This window comes from Chlamydotis macqueenii, chromosome 1 (genome assembly GCF_036417535.1).
Source record: "Chlamydotis macqueenii isolate bChlMac1 chromosome 1, bChlMac1.mat, whole genome shotgun sequence".
NCBI lineage: Eukaryota > Metazoa > Chordata > Aves > Otidiformes > Otididae > Chlamydotis > Chlamydotis macqueenii.
The window spans coordinates 186,788,116-186,809,073 of NC_141556.1; the positions used below are offsets into that span (position 1 = coordinate 186,788,116).

Consider the following 20,958-nt stretch of genomic DNA (forward strand, 5'->3'; position numbering starts at 1 on the left):
TGGGCAACCTGTGCCAGTGTTCCACACCCTCATTGTAAAAATTTTTTTCCTGATGTCCAGTCTGAATCTCCCTCCCTCTATTTTAAAACCATTACCTCTCGTCCTTTCACAACAGTCCCTGACAAAGAGTTTTTCCCCATCTTTCTTATAAGCCCGCTTTAGGTACTGGAAGGCCACTCTAAGGTCTCCCCAGAGCCTTCCCTTCCCCAGGCTGAACAGCTCCAACTCTCTCAGCCTGTCCTCATAGGAGAGGTGCTCCAGCCCTCTGATAATTTTCATGACAGGTATGTATCCTGTCTGTCCCCAGGACAAGACAGCTTGAATTTCAGTGAAGTCCTCCTGAAATGAGGCAGCTGGCACAGGCAGACTTGACAGTGCCCACTGCTTTCTGTCAAATTGTTTTTCTGATAAAAAGATTCTGGTTTCTGGGCAGGGAAAGGAAAGGAGGAAGAACCTCAGGGCGAGGCAGCCATTCTGCTTTGCAGGACTTTTCTTTTTCTCTGCTCAGCAATATTGAATCAGCAACAGAATAAAAGTAATACATAGAGAAGGACCCATCCAAAGCTCAATCATAAAATATCAGGCTACCTTCAGCTTCTGGCTTTAGGACATCAAGTGTGACAGCCCCTCAATATTTAGGCTGACCGGTTGCTTTAACCTCTCACGGATGGTTAATATTACCCAACAGAAGAGTAAAAACTTTAGAATTGTAAAATACTCTTTCAATCCTGGTAGTAATTACCTCTTAGCAATGTTACTGCTTTGCCAACTCAAAGAGAACTAATCCCCTTCTGTTGTAGGAAAGAAAAAAATGCAATAGCTGTGAGAGCTGTGGAGCTTATTTTCAAATAGATGCCTCAGCATTTTGATATTTTCTGTGGGATTAACTGGTAACACAGGAAGGCTCGTACGTATGCAGAGCTTCCATTCGCTTCTGTGACTGTTTGCCGGGGGCAAATTGAACTGTGTCGTGAGAAATGGTGTTGTTTCCCCCCCTTCCTTGTCCGTTGAAGCAAAAAGACTGGTTAGTGACATAGAATTTGCAACTTATCATCAGTTCAGGGGAAGTTTCTTTTAGCTCCTTGCCTCATTTTTCTGCTTTTCTTATGTTTCTCTTTTTCTTACCGAAACAGAAAGGGCTACCATTTTTTAAGCACAGAAGCCACATAATGAAAGGTGTAAAAGTGTCGCAGTAAAAGCGTCTTTGCTGATGTAAAATAGATACTGAAGCTCTTTCTGTATTGATTTGTTACACTTTTCCCCCTTCAGCATAGCTGCTTCTAGCTCAAAAAAAAAAAAAAAAAAAAAAGGATGATTTCCTCTGCTGTATGTATGACCCTAGCTCCTCATGGTGGCTTTGTGCCGTGCTTCGGTGGCCGTCTGAGGCTGGGCTCTGCGAGCATCTGGTGCTGATGGGCACAGGCACGATGGCTGCAGAATGCTAATGCTGCGGCTGGCTCCCACAAGGAAAATGCTTTTGAAAAATGCTGTAGCCATGCAATGTCCGGGCACCACGCTGAGCAACAGGAGGGCAGAAAAGCCATGCACGGGGATTTTTATTTCTTTTTTTTTTTCAATGCAGAGCAAGAAGCCGACAGGAACGATGGCTCTTTGCTTCACATTGTTGTGTCCAGGCTGCTTTCGGAGCTGCAGTCATTTATATGCATAAATATCGAGCCTGTCACTTGTTGCAGGCTTTGATAGCATTTGTGTGACAAAGGAAACAGCACGAGAAAAGAGCTGAACATCTTCTATTCCAGTCTTAGAAAATGAATGACTGCGTAGCTCTGGCAATTGCTTTATTTCTGGTTTTATTAGATCACTGTCCTGTGCAATTTGTTTTCCTTCCTGTCCTGTTGTCCCTTGTGAAGGACCATGAGAGGACTTCCCCCCACACTCCCTTTATCTTTCTCCCGCACTGTGACTATCCACAGGGTATATCTCAAAGAATTACCTACCAGTGACAATTGCCACCGCAAAGCCTTTTGCCATGTACTGACACAGATTTTTTTTTTTCTTCAATTTTTTTTCTTCCATTAACCATCTGACAAAGTCACTCCACATCACCCGTTTCAGGCAGAGATACAAGAACTCTGCTGTAATTGTGTTCCTGATTATTTACTTGATTTTTCTGTATCTCCCCTAGGCAAAATGCGTGCTTGCTATTTGCTCTGCATTCTGTATCTTTCTGCAGCTTCGAAATTGAGGCTGATGGTATGTTTACTGGTCATCCCTGGAAAGCTATGCAGTTACATCTATCTTTTTTTCCTGGGTCTTGCAACTATTCTCTATTGAAAGACAACTGAAATACACTGGTTGTATAATACTGCTTTTCCATTAAAGCAATTGCTGAAGTATCACAGGAATGTTATTCTGGTGCCAGGAGGGAGGAGGGAGAGGTTCGTACTGATTGCCAATAGGAGGGGAAACAGCCCGTGAGACAATCCCCCTATTAAATGTGGTCTGCACGATGAAAAGCTCAGGAAGCCTTTCTAAAGCTTCACACATTTAGGCTTTGTGCCCAGGCTCAGGGTCTCAGACACGGAAGTGATTTCAGAACACCACACAGGGAACCATTTCAGCAAAATATCCAGATTACCTGGGTAATTTATTAAACTGTCTTGGATCTCCATTCACATGCATCTTTATTGGCATGCAACTCCAGCAGAACAGAAGTGACAATTTCTCCCCTGTCCTCCAACCAGCTCATTGCTCTGCTGCTGAGCTATCAAAGAGGTTTCAGGGACAATAACAGATAAAGCCCCTGTGAACATTCCCAAGGGTAACTAGAGGTTTCGTTTTTCCCCTGAGTAAGTGTAATTTTTTGTGCTTCCTGCTTTTACTGGTCTTCACTAATCTTATAAAAACCTTGACGTAGTAGTGTTATAGTCTTGATGGTCTGAAGATATAAATGGTGCAGGATTTGTAGGGACAAGTAATATCTTTTCCTGAAGAAGGACTTGTGTGCCTGAAGGCTTGTCTGGTTTTTTTTCCCAACTGTATCAGTTGGTCTAATAAAAGATATTACCTCTTCCTACAAACTTTGCCTTACTTATTAAAACAGTTGCCTCCAGGACACAGAACATTTAACTGGGTGGAAAACTCCGACGTCAAGGTGACAGGGTGGAGTTCAGTGGTGTGGTTTCCATGCCCTGAGCCAATTGGCACAAATTAAAACCAGGTGAGATGAACACTGTCCACCCTGAACATTAGTGTCCCTTTCACCGCACTCTATGTCAGTATTTTTGTCTTTTCTACCATTTGTGTGGGACAGCTCTTTTCTAACCCAGAAATGCACATTGGGTAACGTCTTCTGGATGCTACCTCAGTAGAAACAGCAACTCTTATGGTATGCTTGATGAAACTTCTCTGTCCCCTGATTATTTTCTTGGTTGCTATATCTCTGTACATGATTGTTAGTTTACTGCAGGTGAGCTTGAGAGAGATGAAAAAAAGCCCAGTGTGACTGAGTAGACTATTTCTCCTTTAAGAATCACCTAAATGTTGACAACTTGGTTATATATCCTAAAGGATATTTTTCTTTTTATACTCTCAGGTGAACTTTCTGTGGAAGGCATACAAGACCCATTCCTTGTTAGCGTACATATTATCACAGACCCAGGTGAATCCAAGACTCTTCAGCAAGCCATCGATAAGCTTCTAGCCTGGATCCATCCAGACCTCCAGCTGTTTCGAGTTTCGGAAAGACGAGTGCCCAAGAAGCACAGGAAGCCAGGTAAGGCTGGTGTTTCTCAGCCAGCCCTTGCCGTCATTCTGTTTCTGCAAGAGGAATATGGAGAAGAACCCATCTTGCAGCTCCACGAAACCTTTCAGCGGCCACCTTGGCATTACCACCACACCGAGCGAGTGCATGGGAAGTTCCTCCCTTACATGCCATGCAGCCAGGACTTCTACACTTTGGCTCCGGAGACTCCTCTGTGGGCCATTCGCCCAGTGCACTATGGGAAAGAAATTATCCGCTTCACTATTTACTGCAGGAGTGAAAACTTTGTTGACATTTTGAAATTGTACGAGTTAATACTGAAAAGACCAATGTGTCAGAAAAAAGCAGACTTTTGTGTTTTTCCTGTCTATTCTAACATGGAAGTAGACATTCAGTTTTCTTTAAAAAAACTTCCGAAGGGCCAAGTGCCAATGCCGACAGAATCAGCGGTGCTGGAGTTCAGAGTAAAAGATGTGGGGCAGCTTGTGCCTCTCTTGCCCAACCCTTGCAGCCCCATCAGTGAAGGCAGGTGGCAGACAGAAGACCACGATGGAAATAGGATCCTTTTGCAGGTAAGTTCAGTACACAGGGAAACAGAAGCACATTTATTGGTTTTGTGCAGGAAAGCTTAACCTGCAAGGGCAGCCAGAAAAGGAGGCTTTTTTTTCGCTCTGTCCTAGGAGAAAAAGCCAGGACAGTACCACTAAAGAAAGAGCTTGAAACTCCTTGCTGTGTGTGTAGCTAATCGGGAAAGCAGTGGATGATACTATCCAGATTATCAATCAACCTCAGTTTATGCAAAGAGTGATGGGAGATGAGATGGCTGTTTAAAAGAATGAGGAGAGAAGGAATTATGAGCCCGAGTGGAGAAATGATGGCTGATGGGTGTAGTTTTATAAGAAATACGAGCGCAGAACTGACAAGGGTTTATAAAATAGCTCTCAGTTATGAGATTTTTATGGAAGACAAGCAGAATTCCCTGATGGTACTCATTATTTTCTAGCATCACGGGGTGACAAACTGCATCACTCTTTTCCACAGTGATTATTAGGATGGGGAAGAGAGGTGGTGAGGGAAAAGAAATGCACCCTGAAGAGCAGCCTTATAGAGACATTCCCACAGACTCACTTTTTGAATTAATCTCAAGTGCTCGTAACCAAGTCCTGAAAGAGAGTTTATTTGTTAGGACATCTGTAGGCACCATATCTGGGCAGTGTATCAGCATGCTCTGCTTCACTACACCACATCCGAGGGAGATAAAAGGATAACAAGCAGCAAGCTTTTAATAGCTGCCTGCCCTGCAGAGAGGGTGTCTGTGGCAATCCAGAGCCAGATTAATGCGCTTCCTGCACTGCAGAGGTATTTATTGCTGCTTGGCATTCAAATGAAGGAACACAGACACTCACCTTTGGAAGACTGTGCAGATTCCAAAGAGGGGCATTTTTTTTAGAGTAAGTTGCATTCATTAAGCTTGTAAAATTGTCCAACTTTATTTCTGTGGAAAAGGCATTGTGGATACCACCCTTCCACCGTATGGACCTCTCAGCATGCAGAGTGGTGTGTGCACCCCCCTGCAGCACAGTACCTCTGGGTTTGTAGCTCCTAGGACTGAAAAGGATACATAGAGCGTTTGTCACATCCAGGTGGTGGTAAAACCTTTCGATGCCGCTTTGCCGATGCCGCCCACAGAGACACCCCATGCCAGAGCTGAAGAGCACACGTGTAGGGCTCAGGAGGCAATTCAGCTTCCTTGCCCATCTGCCAAGACAGTCAGCAATTTGTCAGGGTTGCTGCTTGCACTGTAGGCATGTCTGTGTTAGCCTGAGGTAACTTGTAAACTTAAGCTTACAAGAACCGTCACGAAGCTTTTACACAGCCACCACACTCACATAAGTCCCCTTTTCCTTATTCTTTTTCAGGAGGTTTCTGATCTGTGATATAACTTCGGTTTATGGGATCTTGCACTGGTTTCAAGCAAATTGAAGGGAAGTGTGAAAAAAAAAAAACAATAGGGCTTCTAAATAAGGCTTTTTATTTCAAAACAACACATTTTAAGAAATAACAGGTGCCAGGCAGTAGAGAGGCAAAGCAAGACTTGCCAAACAGCAGGTGGAGGTAAACCCTGTAAAGAAAATCACAGGAAGATTTTAGCCATATGCACCGAAAGAGAAGAGTGAAAGCCTGCTAAGCATGGCCTCCAAGTGCAGTTAATTTTCATTTCTGTTTTCACTGAGGATGACCAAGCTGAATAGGAGGGCAAAACAGCAAATGGGAATGAAGTTACAGAAATGGAAATGATCACATTGGAAATGTGGTGAAGCAAAAGAAAATTATTATACACAAAATGGGGGGAAACAGAGACTTTGGATCTAGCTTACACAGTTGTGAAGTCAGGAGGACTAGGTCCTGGTGTACAGGTTTTACACAAGTCTGTACAATCAGAACTGGAGCTCTATAACTAAACCAAAGGGAAAATGTCCTCTTTGTACTCAGGTGACTACAAGCCACCAGTGCAACACAGCCATGGAAAGAAAAATGCAGTCTCTGGTGCGTACCAGATTTAATATCCCCTGAGGAGTGTGGGAAGTGCTTGTGCCATTGCACAGGGTCCCACGGACCTCACCTGTCTTCGGCCCTGGCTCCAGAAAGGTGACTTCAGAGAGGTGCAGGTACAGAGAAGGGCTCTCATCCTGTGCAGAGGAATGGAGAGAGTGTCTTACAAATCGAGACTGGAAGAGTAGGGTCATCTGAGCCTAGCCAAAATAAGTCTGAAGGGAGGTCTGACTGCACTTGGAAAATATACCAGCAGGTAAACGGCAGGAATGGGAAATGACTCCTCTGGCACAGGAACTGTCAATAAATAAATTTAGGTTGGTAGCTGTACATATTAACGGCCTACTACATAACAGCTGCCCAGCAGGTGCAAACAGGTTAATGCCCTAATTCAAGACAGGATGGTCAGTTAAGGAAAAGGGATTGTATGGTGGAGCATGGGTTATAGGAAACACTGGATTTGGTGATACATGGACTCCTTATACTCTTTTGACTCATTCTGAGTTCAAAACAATTATATTATCTACCTTTTCAAGTAACAGGACTACCTTCTCACGGAGTGCTGCTGTTAACAACATTGTCAATGCCACCGCGTTGGTAGTGACTTTCACTTCTTCCCAGTTATATGAACCCAAACAATGACCTCCTGGTGTTTTTCAGTCTGCGCTCTGTTGGTGCTTGGTAATCATCAGAATTTTTTTATTTACTTCGTCTGCATCTTTTTGCAGATTAAAATTGCCAATTATACCCCAAATGGTAGATTAACATCCCTGTTAAATTGCAGGCAGTATTTAATGTTTCAAGGTTGAATATGCCTCCGTGATTAGACTAACAAGATGTGACCTCTCTGTTTTTCTTGGTGTGCTTGCAGGAGCTGGATACTTGCCAGCCAGATTGATCCGTGTTCTTAACCCAATTTGCAAATGCAGTTACCAAGGGACTTAGATAAAGTCAGTGCAAGGAAAATAAAGTTATTCACGGGTAGAATAAGTCTGTTTCATACCACAGAAACAATTCCTTCATTTGCAAGGAAGCCTTTCAAAATTATTTTGTCACAGTAGTTTTTCCACATTGGCAAGTTAGCTCCAAGGGTGCAACTGTATCCCAACTGAGGCAAAGGGTTGGCTTTAGCAGGAGCAAGTCTTAAGCACATGTTTGCATCCTGTGGGAAGACACCCACACTGCTTCACTGGTGCTAAGCCCAGAAGGAGCTCTGGGGAGCTCTTGTCGGAGCAGTGGGAAGAGTGTGTAAATAATGTAGCTAAGAATATAGCATATACTGCTATACTGGATGTATTGCTGGTTTTATAGGCCTTGTCCAAATTCCTGGCTGTCTCTGGGCGTAATCCGCACAGAGACAGCTGAAGTGCTAATGAACTTGCACTCCTTGTAGTGTAACCTTTTTATAACTGAAAGGTTAATGACTGATGGGCTGGCTTGGCCACGCATGTTTGGGAAGCAGGGATAGAAAGAGAAGAAAGTGCACAGGTGGCTTCTTTAAGTTATGAGAATGTCTTTGGATAGCGTAGGAAAAGTAAAAATAACATTTTGGCAGAATTTCCTAGCTGCTCTGCTAGGGGGGATGTGCAGATTAGACTCGAGACAGACCGGAGGGATGGCCCTCCTGAAATGCCAGGCACCTGAGTCACCCTGTAATAACGAATTTCTTGCTGAAATCCCTCCCCCTCCACCATCTTCAGCACCAAGAAGCAAGCAGCATTGCCAGAAAGCCAAGACAAGTAAAAATCCCAGTAAATGTGTGGTTTGTTACCAGTCTGTGCTAATCCTGCCTGAAACAAGGTAGTCAGATCTGTCATTGTGAGACTTTTATGCCAGTTATTGTTCTAATGAACCGATACTGTTTATAGTGTGGTTATTTTCTGCCTAGTGTTGCTTTAGAGACTATCCTTGAAATAACAGTGTAAATGTTAACTGATTACAGCTTTTAGTTAGAGGGACTTTTTTTTTTTTTACCTAATCTGCTGAGTTAATCAGTCAGTGTTCTTCTTACCTATACTGGGCAACCATAATCTTAAACTCAGAAGTGGTATAATCGTATTTGTGAAACGTGGTTTATTACCTGGAGCTTTGGTTCTGAGAAAAGATCGCTTGTGAGCCCAGCCATTAAAAAAATATTAACCTGCTGCTGTGCTACCTGCAAGCTTAGGTCTCTGCTACCTGGAGGTTGCTCCATCGCTTGGTGTACAAAATGAGTCTTCTAGATCTATGGTTAGGATGTAGGCATTCTCTAATGGTTTCATGAGGTCGGCTGCAGACATTTACGGACAAGATCAGTATGTTACTGTTGAATGCATCCTTAGAGTTGCCAGAAGTCAATCTAGGGATGCAGATGTCTGCCAGCTGCATGCATAAGGGTGTTCTGTGATAGACATTTGTAGTGCCAAATGCCTGAAGATGGGAAGCAGCATGAAGGTTGCATGCTTACGTGGACATCGGCAAATACGTTATACAGAAAAAAAAGATTCAAAAGCTTATAGCTGAAAACCTCTTTGTTTAGTCAGTGTATTGTATACAGGGTTCTGTGAGACTCATCTCTTAATCCCCTTTTATCTGGGGCCACGAGGAGAGCAAAAATGCATTTATTTAAAACATGTACGTGTCTGCGTGAAAAGTATGATTGTAGTCAAAACTAACGTTCAAGATACGTGAATGCAGAAATCAGGGAGAGAGATTTTTCCGTGACGCATAACCGACCCAGTGAATTTAGGGAGCAGTGACGGTGCCTTCTGACAGAGTCCTGGGGACTGGCTGTAACTGAAGGAAGGAGCTGGGACAAAAGGACTCAGACAATGCAGAAGATATCCTATCTTAGATATATGGGCAGCAAGGGTGGGTGTTACTGAGCTACTGAGGTCAAAATAATTACAAGATCTGAGGTTAGGACAAAGCTTTTCCTCTCCCAGCCCCAACTGAGACTAAAAGAAACATTTTACTCTCCTCCACAGCACGAGGAACGCTTTGCCTCTCAAGTTTATCTTGGCCAAGGAAGGGCAAATCTTGGAGGTTCAGGGTTCATTTCTGTTTCTGTTGAGAGGTTTAGGACACAGATCAGTGTGATCATGGTTGATTTACTTCAGCCAACCCACCAAACCCTTCCAGACCTCACCTGGCTCTGCATTTCCTCTCTCCAACACAAAGCAGTGTTCCTTCTCCTTCCCTTAGCCTCCAGTTTAGGTGCCTGGATGGTCATCCAGCATTCGTATGATCTTGATAAAACGTGTAAACAGTCTGGTAGCCATCAGTCAATCTGCTACCATTTTAGCGGCCTTGGGCTTTGTGGCACCTCTGTCTTATGCCGCTGCCTGAAGCATTACAGCAGTTTAATCTCCTGAAAACTGGGAAGCTTTCATCTGCCTAAACTGTCAGCAGGCTCAGTAAAGAAATGGCTTAATGGTTTGTAAAATGATGAACACAAGGTCAGACTGGATGATATAATGTGCCCTTGTAGTCCTAAATGCAGTTAAATCATCTCATCCCTATTACTCGAAGCGTTACCAGCTACAAACTCTGGGAAATAAAGGAAAGAAGGCGCAGTCCCATCACGGCAGTCTTGAGTCACTGCAGTTAAGTACAAGTAGAAGAGAGAAAGATGAGCAAGGAAACCAGGACGCAGAGAAGGTAAAAAGGAAAGACAAAAACAGGCAAAGAGAGAGCGCTTTTGCAGAGAACAGTTTGGTCTGCAAGAAGGAAAATGGAGACGAGAAAAAAGCTTCAAGCTTGCTTGAATTGATAGTGCAGATAGAGCAGATCTGAACACAAAGAGGAAGAAAAGTGAGGAAAGCAAGGACAAGGAAGCATGTATATAGGGCACCTTTACAAAAATTACATTTAATTTATGTTAAAACTGGTGAAAAGGATAGACTTTTGGAGTAAAAATTGACTCAGTCAAGGGAGGTGCCTTAAGTGATTTCGTTAATCTGTAAGCCAAATACTAGCCTCCTGTTTTTAAAAATCTTCTACTCTGTTTTTCCTTTTCTTTTAGTGCCATAGGTGTTTGATCCTTCTTAGTGCCAGTTGTTGGTTTTGGGGGAGACACAGCAAATCAGTCACTAACCCAAATAGGAGGAAATTTTTTAGTTGTTTTTCTTCATCCTAAGGTACCTCCTTGCTGTCGTTTCTGTTAGTGCAGTTATGTTTCGTGGCATAGTAAGATCTCTGATTACTCTATACACCCAGCAAAAATGCTTGAGAGTGAATATATTCAGTGTCACAAAACACCCACCTGTTCTAGTTTTGTAAGCACAGTACGTGCCACTTTTCAAATATGTTCAATTCCATTTTACATGAAATTTGTGCATTTTGTCTTGTGATGTGCTGCCCTTTTGAATACATTTTGCCTTTCAAGTAAGACTTATGGTGATACTAGGGACTAACGTCTGCCACTTTTTCTTGTGGTGTTTTTTTTTTTTTTCACCTGGATCAATCGCACTGGTTGTAATACAAATAAACAAACACCGTCACACTCCTGTTGAGCGAGGCAGGCAAAATCGGGGCTCGAGATAGTGAAATCATTGCTGTGCTGGCTGTTTGGCTGGGTTCTGACCTCCACGGAGGCTTGCTGGCCGTGCTTAATACAGATAATGTGTAATGAGATCACTATCTGCTTTCTTAAAAAGCAGATAACTAAAAATAGACTGCAGGACCTCTCATGGATTTTTTGTGTCAGGTATGGGCAGCTCAAGTGAAGTCAAAAGTGCATTTCTGCAAGGTTCACCCCAAGTTGTTTGTGGCATTCCTGGATATTTGTCATGAAATTCTTCTGCAGCTCATTGTGATGCACAAAGACTCTAAATCCCTCCAGGCTTCACAAAGATTTGTGCGGAGATTATAAATGAGCAGCAGATTAGCACCAGATGAAAAATCTGTTCTGTTAGAGAGCTAATCTCAGTTAGTTTAGTCAACGGTCTGGTTTGTTGTGTGTCTTTATGACGGATCTCTCTCCCTGTATTTGGAATTTCAGTCAAAATCAACGTGTCAATTTGGATCAAGTCTTTGTTGTCTCAGATGGCCGACCCCCTCTCCAGCATCTCTGCCGTGCTCATGCCTGACGCAGGCAGCATGGCTGTACCAGGCAGGGCTCTGCCGGGCTGCAGCCAGGTAACAGGCAATGCAGAAGGCAAACTGTGACAAGGACTTAAAAAAATTCAGAAAAATTAAAGCAGATGCAATGGATTCCAAAGCCAAGGGAAGAACTGGGGAGGAGGAAGAAGGCGGTTCCATTGAGTAGCTGCATATGCAGCACGCTGTCCTCGAGGCATAAGAATAGAATAAAATCAGAGAGTCATTGAATAGTTTGGGTTGGAAGGGACCTTTAAAGGCTATCTAGTCCAACCCCCCTGCAAGGAGCAGGGACATCTCCAACCAGATCAGGTTGCTCAGAGCCCCATCCAACCTGGCCTTGAATGTTTCCAGGGATGGGGCAATAGGTCTGGCTGTTTTCAGTAACGTGGCCAAAACGACAATGGAAAATCAGCATCTCCCACTCACCTGTCATGGTTTCTCCTGAGAGTAGTCACACATGGAACTCCAGTTTGAACTTAGTGGGAGTGTCAGATAGTGTAAGGCTGAAGCGAGGAGGAGTGCTGACATGAAGGCACAGGCTGCGTACAGCTCTCCTTGTGCCGTGCCAGGCTGGTACGAGGGAGCACAGTCAATGGCCTTGGCGCAGGACTAGGAGCCAGTTTTGCCTGGGTTTTAATCCTGGCTAAATCATCAAATCCTCTCTGTGATCTCTGACAAGCTACAGAATTTAGGTATAGAAAAGTCTTATTAGTCCATGTAATCCAGTTCTCTACAATATAGGATTAGCCCGTAATCTTTATTTACTAGTATTTCATGAGATGGAGCTTCTGACACTCTACCTGTTGTACAGTTGTACGGTCCAGTATTCTCACAGTCTGGAAAGTTTTCAGTTACGTTCTTTAAGATGAAAGTATTAAAAAAATGTCCTCCTGTTATTTCACCTTCCTGCTCATATCATGAAGAGCAGCATTGGAAAATAGGTCTTCTAAATCATAACACAGCTAAACAAAAAAGGATTGAGGTAAACAATTCTTACTATAAACAGAGCTGTTCAGAAATAAGCTGTGTGAGGCAGCCATCCTAAGGGCAGTTTGTACTTGTCCCTTTCTCCTCGCTGATCCACCATTACCTCCTGCCAGGCCAACAGGGCTTGACCGGGAGCTGTGACCCAGTAGCAGGAATAACAGCAAATACCTTGTATAAAATGAAATGCTCTTATCTGTCCACAGGAACGTTAAAAGAGCTAGGAAAAAAAAATTCAAAATAACAAAACTTTAAAACTACTGTCTTATTTAAAGTAGATTTTTCTTGTTACTGTATGTATGTTCCAATTAGGCCAGGTACTTAAAGCTATTCAGCTGCAGGGGGCAGGTTGCCCCTTCCAAGTGCTCCCACTTAGAAGTGCATTTTCCCTTTACTTTGAGTATTTACTTTTTATCTGCATTTTCGTTAGAAAGTTCCTCCATGAGAGCCCCTGGGGTTTCTAGCAGGGGTGTTTCATCTCACCTCATCCATTTATCCTGGCGTTGCCCTCCACTCCACCCCCTCGTAGGTGATGCCTCAGGTAAGCATCCTTTTGAGTACTGGTAATTTGGTTGCACATGTGGTGATTGTGTTGCATATCTACAATCCAAAACTAACAAAAGCTGGTTTAAACTGGGTGGTTTATTCTCACGTCTGTGCTTTATTCCCAAAATGCTTAGGATTTTACTTGTATTAATAAATTGAGTATGCCCAGGAACATTCCCAGGCCCTGAAATCTCTGATATGGAGTGGCCCATGCACGTGTTTGCTGGCCAGGCAGGATACAGCAGGTACCTACAATTACACAGCTAAATCAGACCCAGTATCTCTCACTAGTGGTGAATTGAGAGATTAAATTAAATTACTTTTTCTTTGGAACAAGTGTGAAAAGTTATGTCAGTAAGTAAGAATAACAAATGATTACCATCGTCTAAGTGCATGAGACTTTTACTAGTGTGCAAAATATCTCCTTTATACACCAAAGCAAAATGAACACGTGCGAGTTATCTCTGCAGGATGTGGTTCCGTTCCAAGTTGTAGACACCTAAAACTGGTACCTAACTGCAGATATTTTTGTGTGAGCTACGGTCTGTGTTGCCACTGTAGTTGATGGATAGCTACTTGGTACAACCCTAGGACCTAGAGAGCGATTCGGCTAACCAGACACAGGAATTTCCTTTAAGGAAAGCTGAATTGCTCTCCAGACTCCATTGGCTGTGTTAACTGGACAATTAAATCTTATCTGTGATGTCAGTGGGCTATACTTTATATGTACAGATAGATGATGTGGTCTGTGCAAGATAAGTACAAGGCTTTCATACTGCCCACAGAACTCTCCCCAGTGCAAGTGTCAGATCTGTCCCCAAAAGCCTTGTGTTTTCGGGTACAGTTTCGTCCGAGTTGTTACCAGTGCTTGTGGTCCCAAGGGCCTCCTTACCTTTTCACAAACAAGACTGAACTTGCTTGGATTCTTGGTTTCTTGGGTGCTTGATCTGCCAAATTATCAATTAAGTCTACAAAAACACAAGAGTATAGCATAAAAACTAGCCAGGGGCAGGCAGTCCACCATCTTCTCTCTGAGAGGCAGGAGAGAGGTTCTGGAGGTGCTTCTGTTGATTCAGCAAGCATGGTGGTTGACTCCCTGTAGTGTATCTGGTATCAGAGCTACTGAACATTAAAAAACAGTACCTTTTATCAGTGCAAATGGCAATGTAGTGAGGAATGTTTTCTTGAAAAAGCTCATCAGAAGAGTGTGGCGATTTGGTTGTGTACTTTCAGCGTGCCATATCGTTATTGCTCTGTTATCTAGAAATGTCGTCAGTTAAGAAACAGGTGCTATTTTCTTCATGGACACAAGACTTTTATCTTTTAAACAAATTAGCTCACCTAAATAAATAAAATAATATTGCTTCTAGAGGTCTGAAGTGATTTCTGGTTAATGTTTTGTTGCCAGCTTGACTTACTTTATTTGATTCTTTTGTACTCTATTTCTTATCAGTTAATGAAACTGCTACACTACTGTGGTTAATTTATCCCTTAATTAATTTAATTCTTTATGGCATTGAGGGAAACAACTTATTATATTACACAGAAATAGGTTAAGAATTAACATATCTCATTACCTATACATTGGTGTATGTATGGCTATTCATCTGCAACGCCTAAGTGAACTCCTATGGTTTGGCTGTCCTATAAATCACCTCTAGCTGGACGATCACAAATGAGCAAAACATTTTTTGCAGATGTGAAAATCCTTTTTTTTTGCCTATAAAATCACTGCAATAAAAAGCAGAAGATGGGTATGACAGATCTGGGTCACTAAGACAATGTGATGTGCACTAGCAAGATGCTAGAAGCAGCAATGTATGGAGTTCTTTTAGAGACAGCGGATACAAGGACCTCCTTGCTTGCCAGGTCTCATCCCTTTCTGTCATGTCATGTAATCTCTTTGGTAAAATAATCAAGCTCCATCTTTATCCATTACTCACCCCAGAGGACTCATCTACTTCTGTTGTGATTAGAAACCTTTTATGAGCTTGTGGTTCAGGTGTTTTAACAGATAGTTCATCTTTTTTTTTTTTTCTTGTGGGCTGCATCTTTTTCAGTTTGAATTTATTCTTTTTCACATAGGCATGATTTGACTTACTTGCAGCATTCTGGATGGGGCTGTAGCAGTGTTGTACACAGTGCATTAATAGTTCTTTAACTCACCTGAGACTGCCCAGAACTGTTTGTCACAGCCTTGTCATTTTAGTAGCACCTAGTGACCAAGTACTAGTGACCTAGTACTCTCCTCTGTTGTTTCCAACTGACTTTTCACATAGCTGAGATTAACATTTATACTCAAAGGTATTGTCTTGCACTTTGTCCCGCTGTTCCTTTTGGGACAGAAATCTAGCATTTTGTGTTATGTGAGAAATTCCAGTAAGAAGAATTGAAATTAGACTTTTTAAAATGCAAGCTTCTAAAAGGCTTACTGAGATAAGTGGGATGATGAAAAACCTTATGATTGCTTGAACACTGAGGACTCAGTTCAGTTACTCAGACATCAGTGTCTAATACTGTAGGAAGGCCACCTGGCCTCCAGCAGCTTTTTGAGAAGGACATCAGCTCCCCATTTGTCACAGCTGCTGTCTCTGTGCAAATGCTCAAGTATCTGGCAAGTAGACAACTGAATCCTGCCCTAGGAATGAGGTTCAGGTCCAGATTCAGATCATAACCATCAGGTTAGGTCTCCAATCTAGGTGTCTACAAGCAAATCAGGTGTCCAGAGCTGCCCTTAAAGTCGTTAGGAGGCAGATAATAGAGCAAGTGGATTCTAGGCTGCACGGTTCAACTAACCAGATGTGAAAGAGAAAATGTGAAGGAGTTGGAAGAAGTGGTAAATTCTCACTGAGGCAACAGAGAATGAGGCTGCTTGCTAAAGGCTTTTTCATGTTTCAGAGGAAAAAAAATGAAAACATTTGCCCCATGGTAACCAAGAAATGAGAAATAACAGTGATGATAACATATATCTCCCATTTCTACATTTTTGGTCCTTAGCTGTCCACTAAGGCAATAATGTTGGAAGGCAGCATATGAATGAATCGGAACAAGCCAATAGTAAGTGAGAATTTCAAGCTAGTGTAATTCAGCCCAGAAGGCAAGGCTCCTCTATCATTTATTCTTGGTGTCTTCAAGGCTCCTTATGTAAATATTTGGGATTTTGGCAGGGTGCTTTCTCTTTGTTATTGAAGTGAAACATTTGCTGCAAGCATACTGAATGAAGTCTGCTTCGTAATTATTTGCAGTAACAACTCAGCAACGGAGACTTACGGTTGTAAGACTGCCAATTCTGTATTAATGTGATCTTCTTTTCTCCCTCTCCTGGCTGCAGCAAGCACGCAGTTGGTGTAGGAAGTCTGCAAAGCAGAACAAGCAACCATATCCATCTGTGTCAACAGATTCCCACTTCACCACTCTGCCAGCCTTTCTTCCTCAGAGCCACCGATCTGTCCCTGAACAACCAAAAGACAAGGAACATCATACAAACAGCCTTGGTCATCGTCTTGGTTTCTCCCAGGAGGACCTGAGACACAGTGATCAAGGAGACTTCACACGCAGATCCAGCAGTGCCTCCAGCATTTCATGGTCCTTTCAACGAAGCAAGTCCCTGTTCTGCTTGCCCACAGTGAAGTCCTCTTCAACCTCAGAGGCTTTTCATTTCAGTGAACCATTTCAGTTTTTAAGTACTGAGTCACCTGCAACCAGGTTAAAAACATGGAGATGCAGCCCCAGGCTTAACATTGATGACTTGGAGGGTGCCCAGGAGACTGATGTAGACACAGGGATGAAGCTGTCCTTCTCAGACCTGTCTGTGGTCTCTGCGTACTCTGCCCTTAATGGATTTTGCAATGGCTTGGAAACCTCTCTTCCCCCACAGAAACAAACTTTCAGTAAGGCTAAACAGGCAGCCGCCAGTGGAAGGCCTGTATCAGCCGCGTGCAATACCTTTGAGTCAGTTGACAGTTCACTGCCTTCTCTTTCTGAATGGTCTTCCAACTCATTCTCATCAGCATCTCTCTCCAAGCAGCACAAACGTTCCTCGAGAGCAGCTCCTTGTTCTCTGGATGATCCTGATAGTGTTTGCCCAGCTTCACCAGTTAATGAAGAAGAATTTTACATCTGAGGTTTCTCTATCTTACAACTTCCAGGGCAAATGTGTTCTACTTGTGAATGACAGCAGTGGGCCCACCTTGAGCTTGCAGAAGGTTCCTCACTGAGGAGAAGGTGATGCAACAAAGCATGCTAAATATTTGAAGAAAACACTCAGATCCCTCAAAGATGGGTGTCCCCAAACTATGTACAGTCAAGCAGTCTGAGCTTGCACCCTGTACCTTTGTGCTGGAGGAGGTGATCAGCACTGAGGTTTTCCAAGTGCAAGGTGGATGGTTTCTATGACTGACCCTTGGACTGGTGGTGAAGGGAATGCCAGATATAATAATATTTTTCTCTTTGGAAGAAAATGAAGAGTAATTTGTGACACCAAACTGCTTTAACTTTTCTGAGAAGTTCCCTTAACTCAGGAAAGATGGAGGAGAAAGGGGTCTTCTTTCCTCTTCACGAGTTCCAAAGGCAGCTCTAAGCACAGCAGCTCCCAGTAGCACATCTGCAGTAGAGTCAGGCAAGAAGTTTCCTGTGAGGACTCACACAGTTCCTTCTAACCTCTGAGAGCTGGCAGTGGTGAGGTGGGGGAGAAGCTTCACTCCTTCCCCGAGGAAGAGGAAGCTCCACTATATCTCTTACTTTGACAGTCCAGGATGCAGAAAGTGCCAAAGGGGAAACCTTACAGAACATTTTCAACCCATCCTGTCGAAAAGCCCATCCTTTCCAGTTGGAAGGGAGCCACCCGGGCTGTTGTCTGAACCACTTGCGTAGACAGTGGTAACCCACGTAAACCATGTTTACTACTTCTAACTCAGGCAATACAGAGCTTGCATTTTTGGAGTACAAAACAAGGAAGATAACCCAGTGTTTTAATATATTGCTACACCACTAGTCCCAAATATGTGGCAGCTCCCTATTTTTTAAGGGATTGTTATTTTTCTGATAAAAATAATTAATGCAGAATCTTATTTGTCATATTTCCAGTGCAAGCATACTTTTTTTTTCTGGGTAAAACACATTTCTCCTCAAATACCTCTCTCCAAAGGGAGAACAAGTCAAATTTTACAGGATTTACAAGTGATATTTTTTAAATATGCATTCTTGATAACCTGTTTTGCTCCAATTAATTTGATATTTAAAAAAAGAAAGTAAATTAAAAGCTGTTAATATGACAGCTAAGTACCTTCACTAAGATTTAAGTTGTATAAACAGATTGCACTGTGTGTGTTCTGAAAAGTTACATTTTTGGTGGAGAAGTGGCACTGATTGCAGCTCTGGCCAAGCCAGTGAGAAAATGACCATGTTAAAATGTGTGTGCAGAATGCTGGGTGTAACCTATGCACAGGTACAGATGCTGAAGACCTACCATGATGGCATTGCGGTGCATCAAATAAAAATGCATTTGTGGAGAAGAATGTTTGCTTTGTTACCAGGTAGTTTTAATCAGAAGAATTGCTACTTTGGGGGAAAGGAAAAAAAAAAGCACACACATACTTTAAATAATACTAACAAAAAGTGGATCAGCTCCCCTGGCCCATTAAGTAAATGCACAGTTTGTACAAATAATTCTGGAAGAAAGCCTGGGGGAAATTGAGTGCAGGTTTCTAGGGAGGAGGGGGAATTCCATTAAAGCTGGACCTCCAATCCTGAAGAAGCCAGAGGGAATCAAGAGTCAGGATGCTACTCCTCAAGGCTTTTTCCTCTTGCTGTCATTTTCTCCACACAGGGAAAGAGGCATCAGGCTGAAGTCCAAGTCTCCTCTTTGTGAGATGCTATCGTAGGATGTGTCACAGGTAGACCTTGTCTTTTGTGCTAAACACAATGTATACATAGGAAAATCTATTCCAGCTCTAAGAGCACAGGAGATTGTCAGCCTCCTCCTGCCCTCCAAATTGTTTAGGCTTACTGCAGTTCTGGGTAAACTGTTCTCTTAAGAAATGTCTGGGACCAGAAATAGCACCGGTGAAGGATGTGTCATGGTGTGCATGTGTTTACTCCTTCAGAGTCCATGCAGTCTTTCCTCTGACTTTCATGGCCTTTAGATCAAACCCCCTCTGAACACAGCGGATCCCATTTATCCAGAGTTGTGCTCCGTGTTATTCTTTGTACCCTGTCAAAATACTTGTAAAACACTCTGAGGTCAGAGCAGCAGTTTTTTCTACCAGTTTGCAATTCACCGTATGAGCAGTGATGTCTAGGACAGTCAGGCTCCACAGGTTTAAACTTATGATTCATTATTTTCTGTCATGTGCTTGGTAGTACAAAAATAAATTATGAAATAGCATTGTGTATTTAAGGGACAGTCATTTTACCAACACTAGTCACTTCCAGATATGACAACCAACAGAATAAAGTTGATTCAAATCTGTTAAAGATTTTAATATTCATTATTTGAAGGGGGGGGGAAGCCTTTTCAAAATATTTTACTAATACAGATAACATTTGATCTGAACATGAAATCAAAAAGTCTTCAGAGAGCTGCTTTGAGCTGATGTGTCTGTCTGATCCTGGGATCATGCCAGCGTCCAGACTCCTGACGAAAGCTGGTTGGGGCTGTTCACAAAGAGGAGGCTTTGAAACATCTTTCCTCTGAGGTTGTGCCTCTGCAAGAAGTTGTTCAGCACATCTGGGGGCCGTCTCCTGGTGCGGCAGGAAGCAGTGGCGGTCTGCAAACAAGCATTGCGAGGCACACGTGTGGCATTGACTGGCAGCTCTGCAAACATCTCCGCTCCGGATTTTACCGTGTTAATGCTAATGGGAAGAAGGCCAAATGAGCTTCCACAGCCTCTGAATTTATGCTGTCTCCACTGGTTCTGTCTCCAAGTATTTATGTTCTGTTTACTGATACTTAACTAGAAATGAAAGTTTAAATTGTTTACATTCGTGGTGCTTGTGACCGAATTTTGGAATAACTGAGTGTCCTCCTGTCAGGAAAAACAGAGACAATGGTGTACAGAAAACTTTTTGTCTGTAATAAAGAAAGCCAGATTTTGAAGAGTGTTTCATTGAAGGTAGGCTTCATTAGTTCTCTTCCCATTATTTAAGAAGGGACTGATCCCTTCAGAGAGTTGAATATGCACAAGTTTCATGGCATTTATTTAGGTATCGTATTGTTTTGGTTAAATTCTGAATAATGTCATTGAGAACTGCAGGTTTTCCCTGAACTTTCTCTCCTCAACCCCCGAAATGTGTTGCTTCTGTTAAATAAAATGGAAATGGAAAGTCCTTCATGCTTAGCGTTCTGCGTGTTTGTTTATGAAGTATTTCAGGCTCACTGACTATGTTAACTAGGCGTCAAAATGAAGGCAGTGACACAAGCTCTCCAGCTCTTGGCAGTGTGTGTCGGTGGGATAATTACAAAATAAACATAGCCAAAATAGTTTTATGTTGGACTCAGTTTTGCCTCTGCAGACCGGATCTTTTGATTCTCACTGTGTTCTAAATCATTTCCTACAGTAAAGCTGAATGATAAAACAGGAGCTGTGACACATATTGGCAATCCTGCATGCTCAAATCCCATCTTGGTTTGTTTCCTGTACGTTGATCTTCATAATAGTGCTTCCCCATTGTTTCCATCAGTGTGTGGTGTTATCTGTTACACATTTTTTATTCCCCTCGTGGGATGTGTCTGTATGTCAACATTACATTGTATATGCAAAGCTATGTAGGTTTGGCTTTGTTTAGGTTTTATGGGTTTATGGTTTAAGAAAGTGAGGTTTATGTGTATTTATATGGCAGTTACAGAATCATAGAAACGTCAGGAGTTGGAAGAGGCCTCTGGAGGTCATCTAGTCCAAAGTGTCTGCTGAAAGCAGGCACAAAGCTGCTCAAATCTCAAAGCTTTGAAGTTAAATCAGGTTGTTCAGGACCTTGTCCGATCAGGTTTGAAAATACCCAAAGGAGGCAATTTCACAGTATCTGAGCAACCTGTGCCAGTGCTTAACCACTGTCATGGTGAAGAATTACAT

At 42.7% G+C, this 20,958-nt stretch overlaps 1 protein-coding gene across 1 annotated transcript in view; it reads left to right on the forward strand.

The window, feature by feature from the left end:
- The window catches only part of FAM124A (family with sequence similarity 124 member A), a 46,903-nt gene extending 27,775 nt beyond the window's left edge, over positions 1-19,128 (forward strand). Inside the window, exons 3-4 of the mRNA XM_086741928.1 lie at positions 3,557-4,296; positions 16,221-19,128. Of these exons, the coding sequence (XP_086598054.1) occupies positions 3,557-4,296; positions 16,221-17,012 (1,532 nt within the window). The 3' untranslated portion in view covers positions 17,013-19,128. The remainder of the gene's footprint in view (positions 1-3,556; positions 4,297-16,220) is intronic.
- Positions 19,129-20,958: the final 1,830 nt, after the last annotated feature.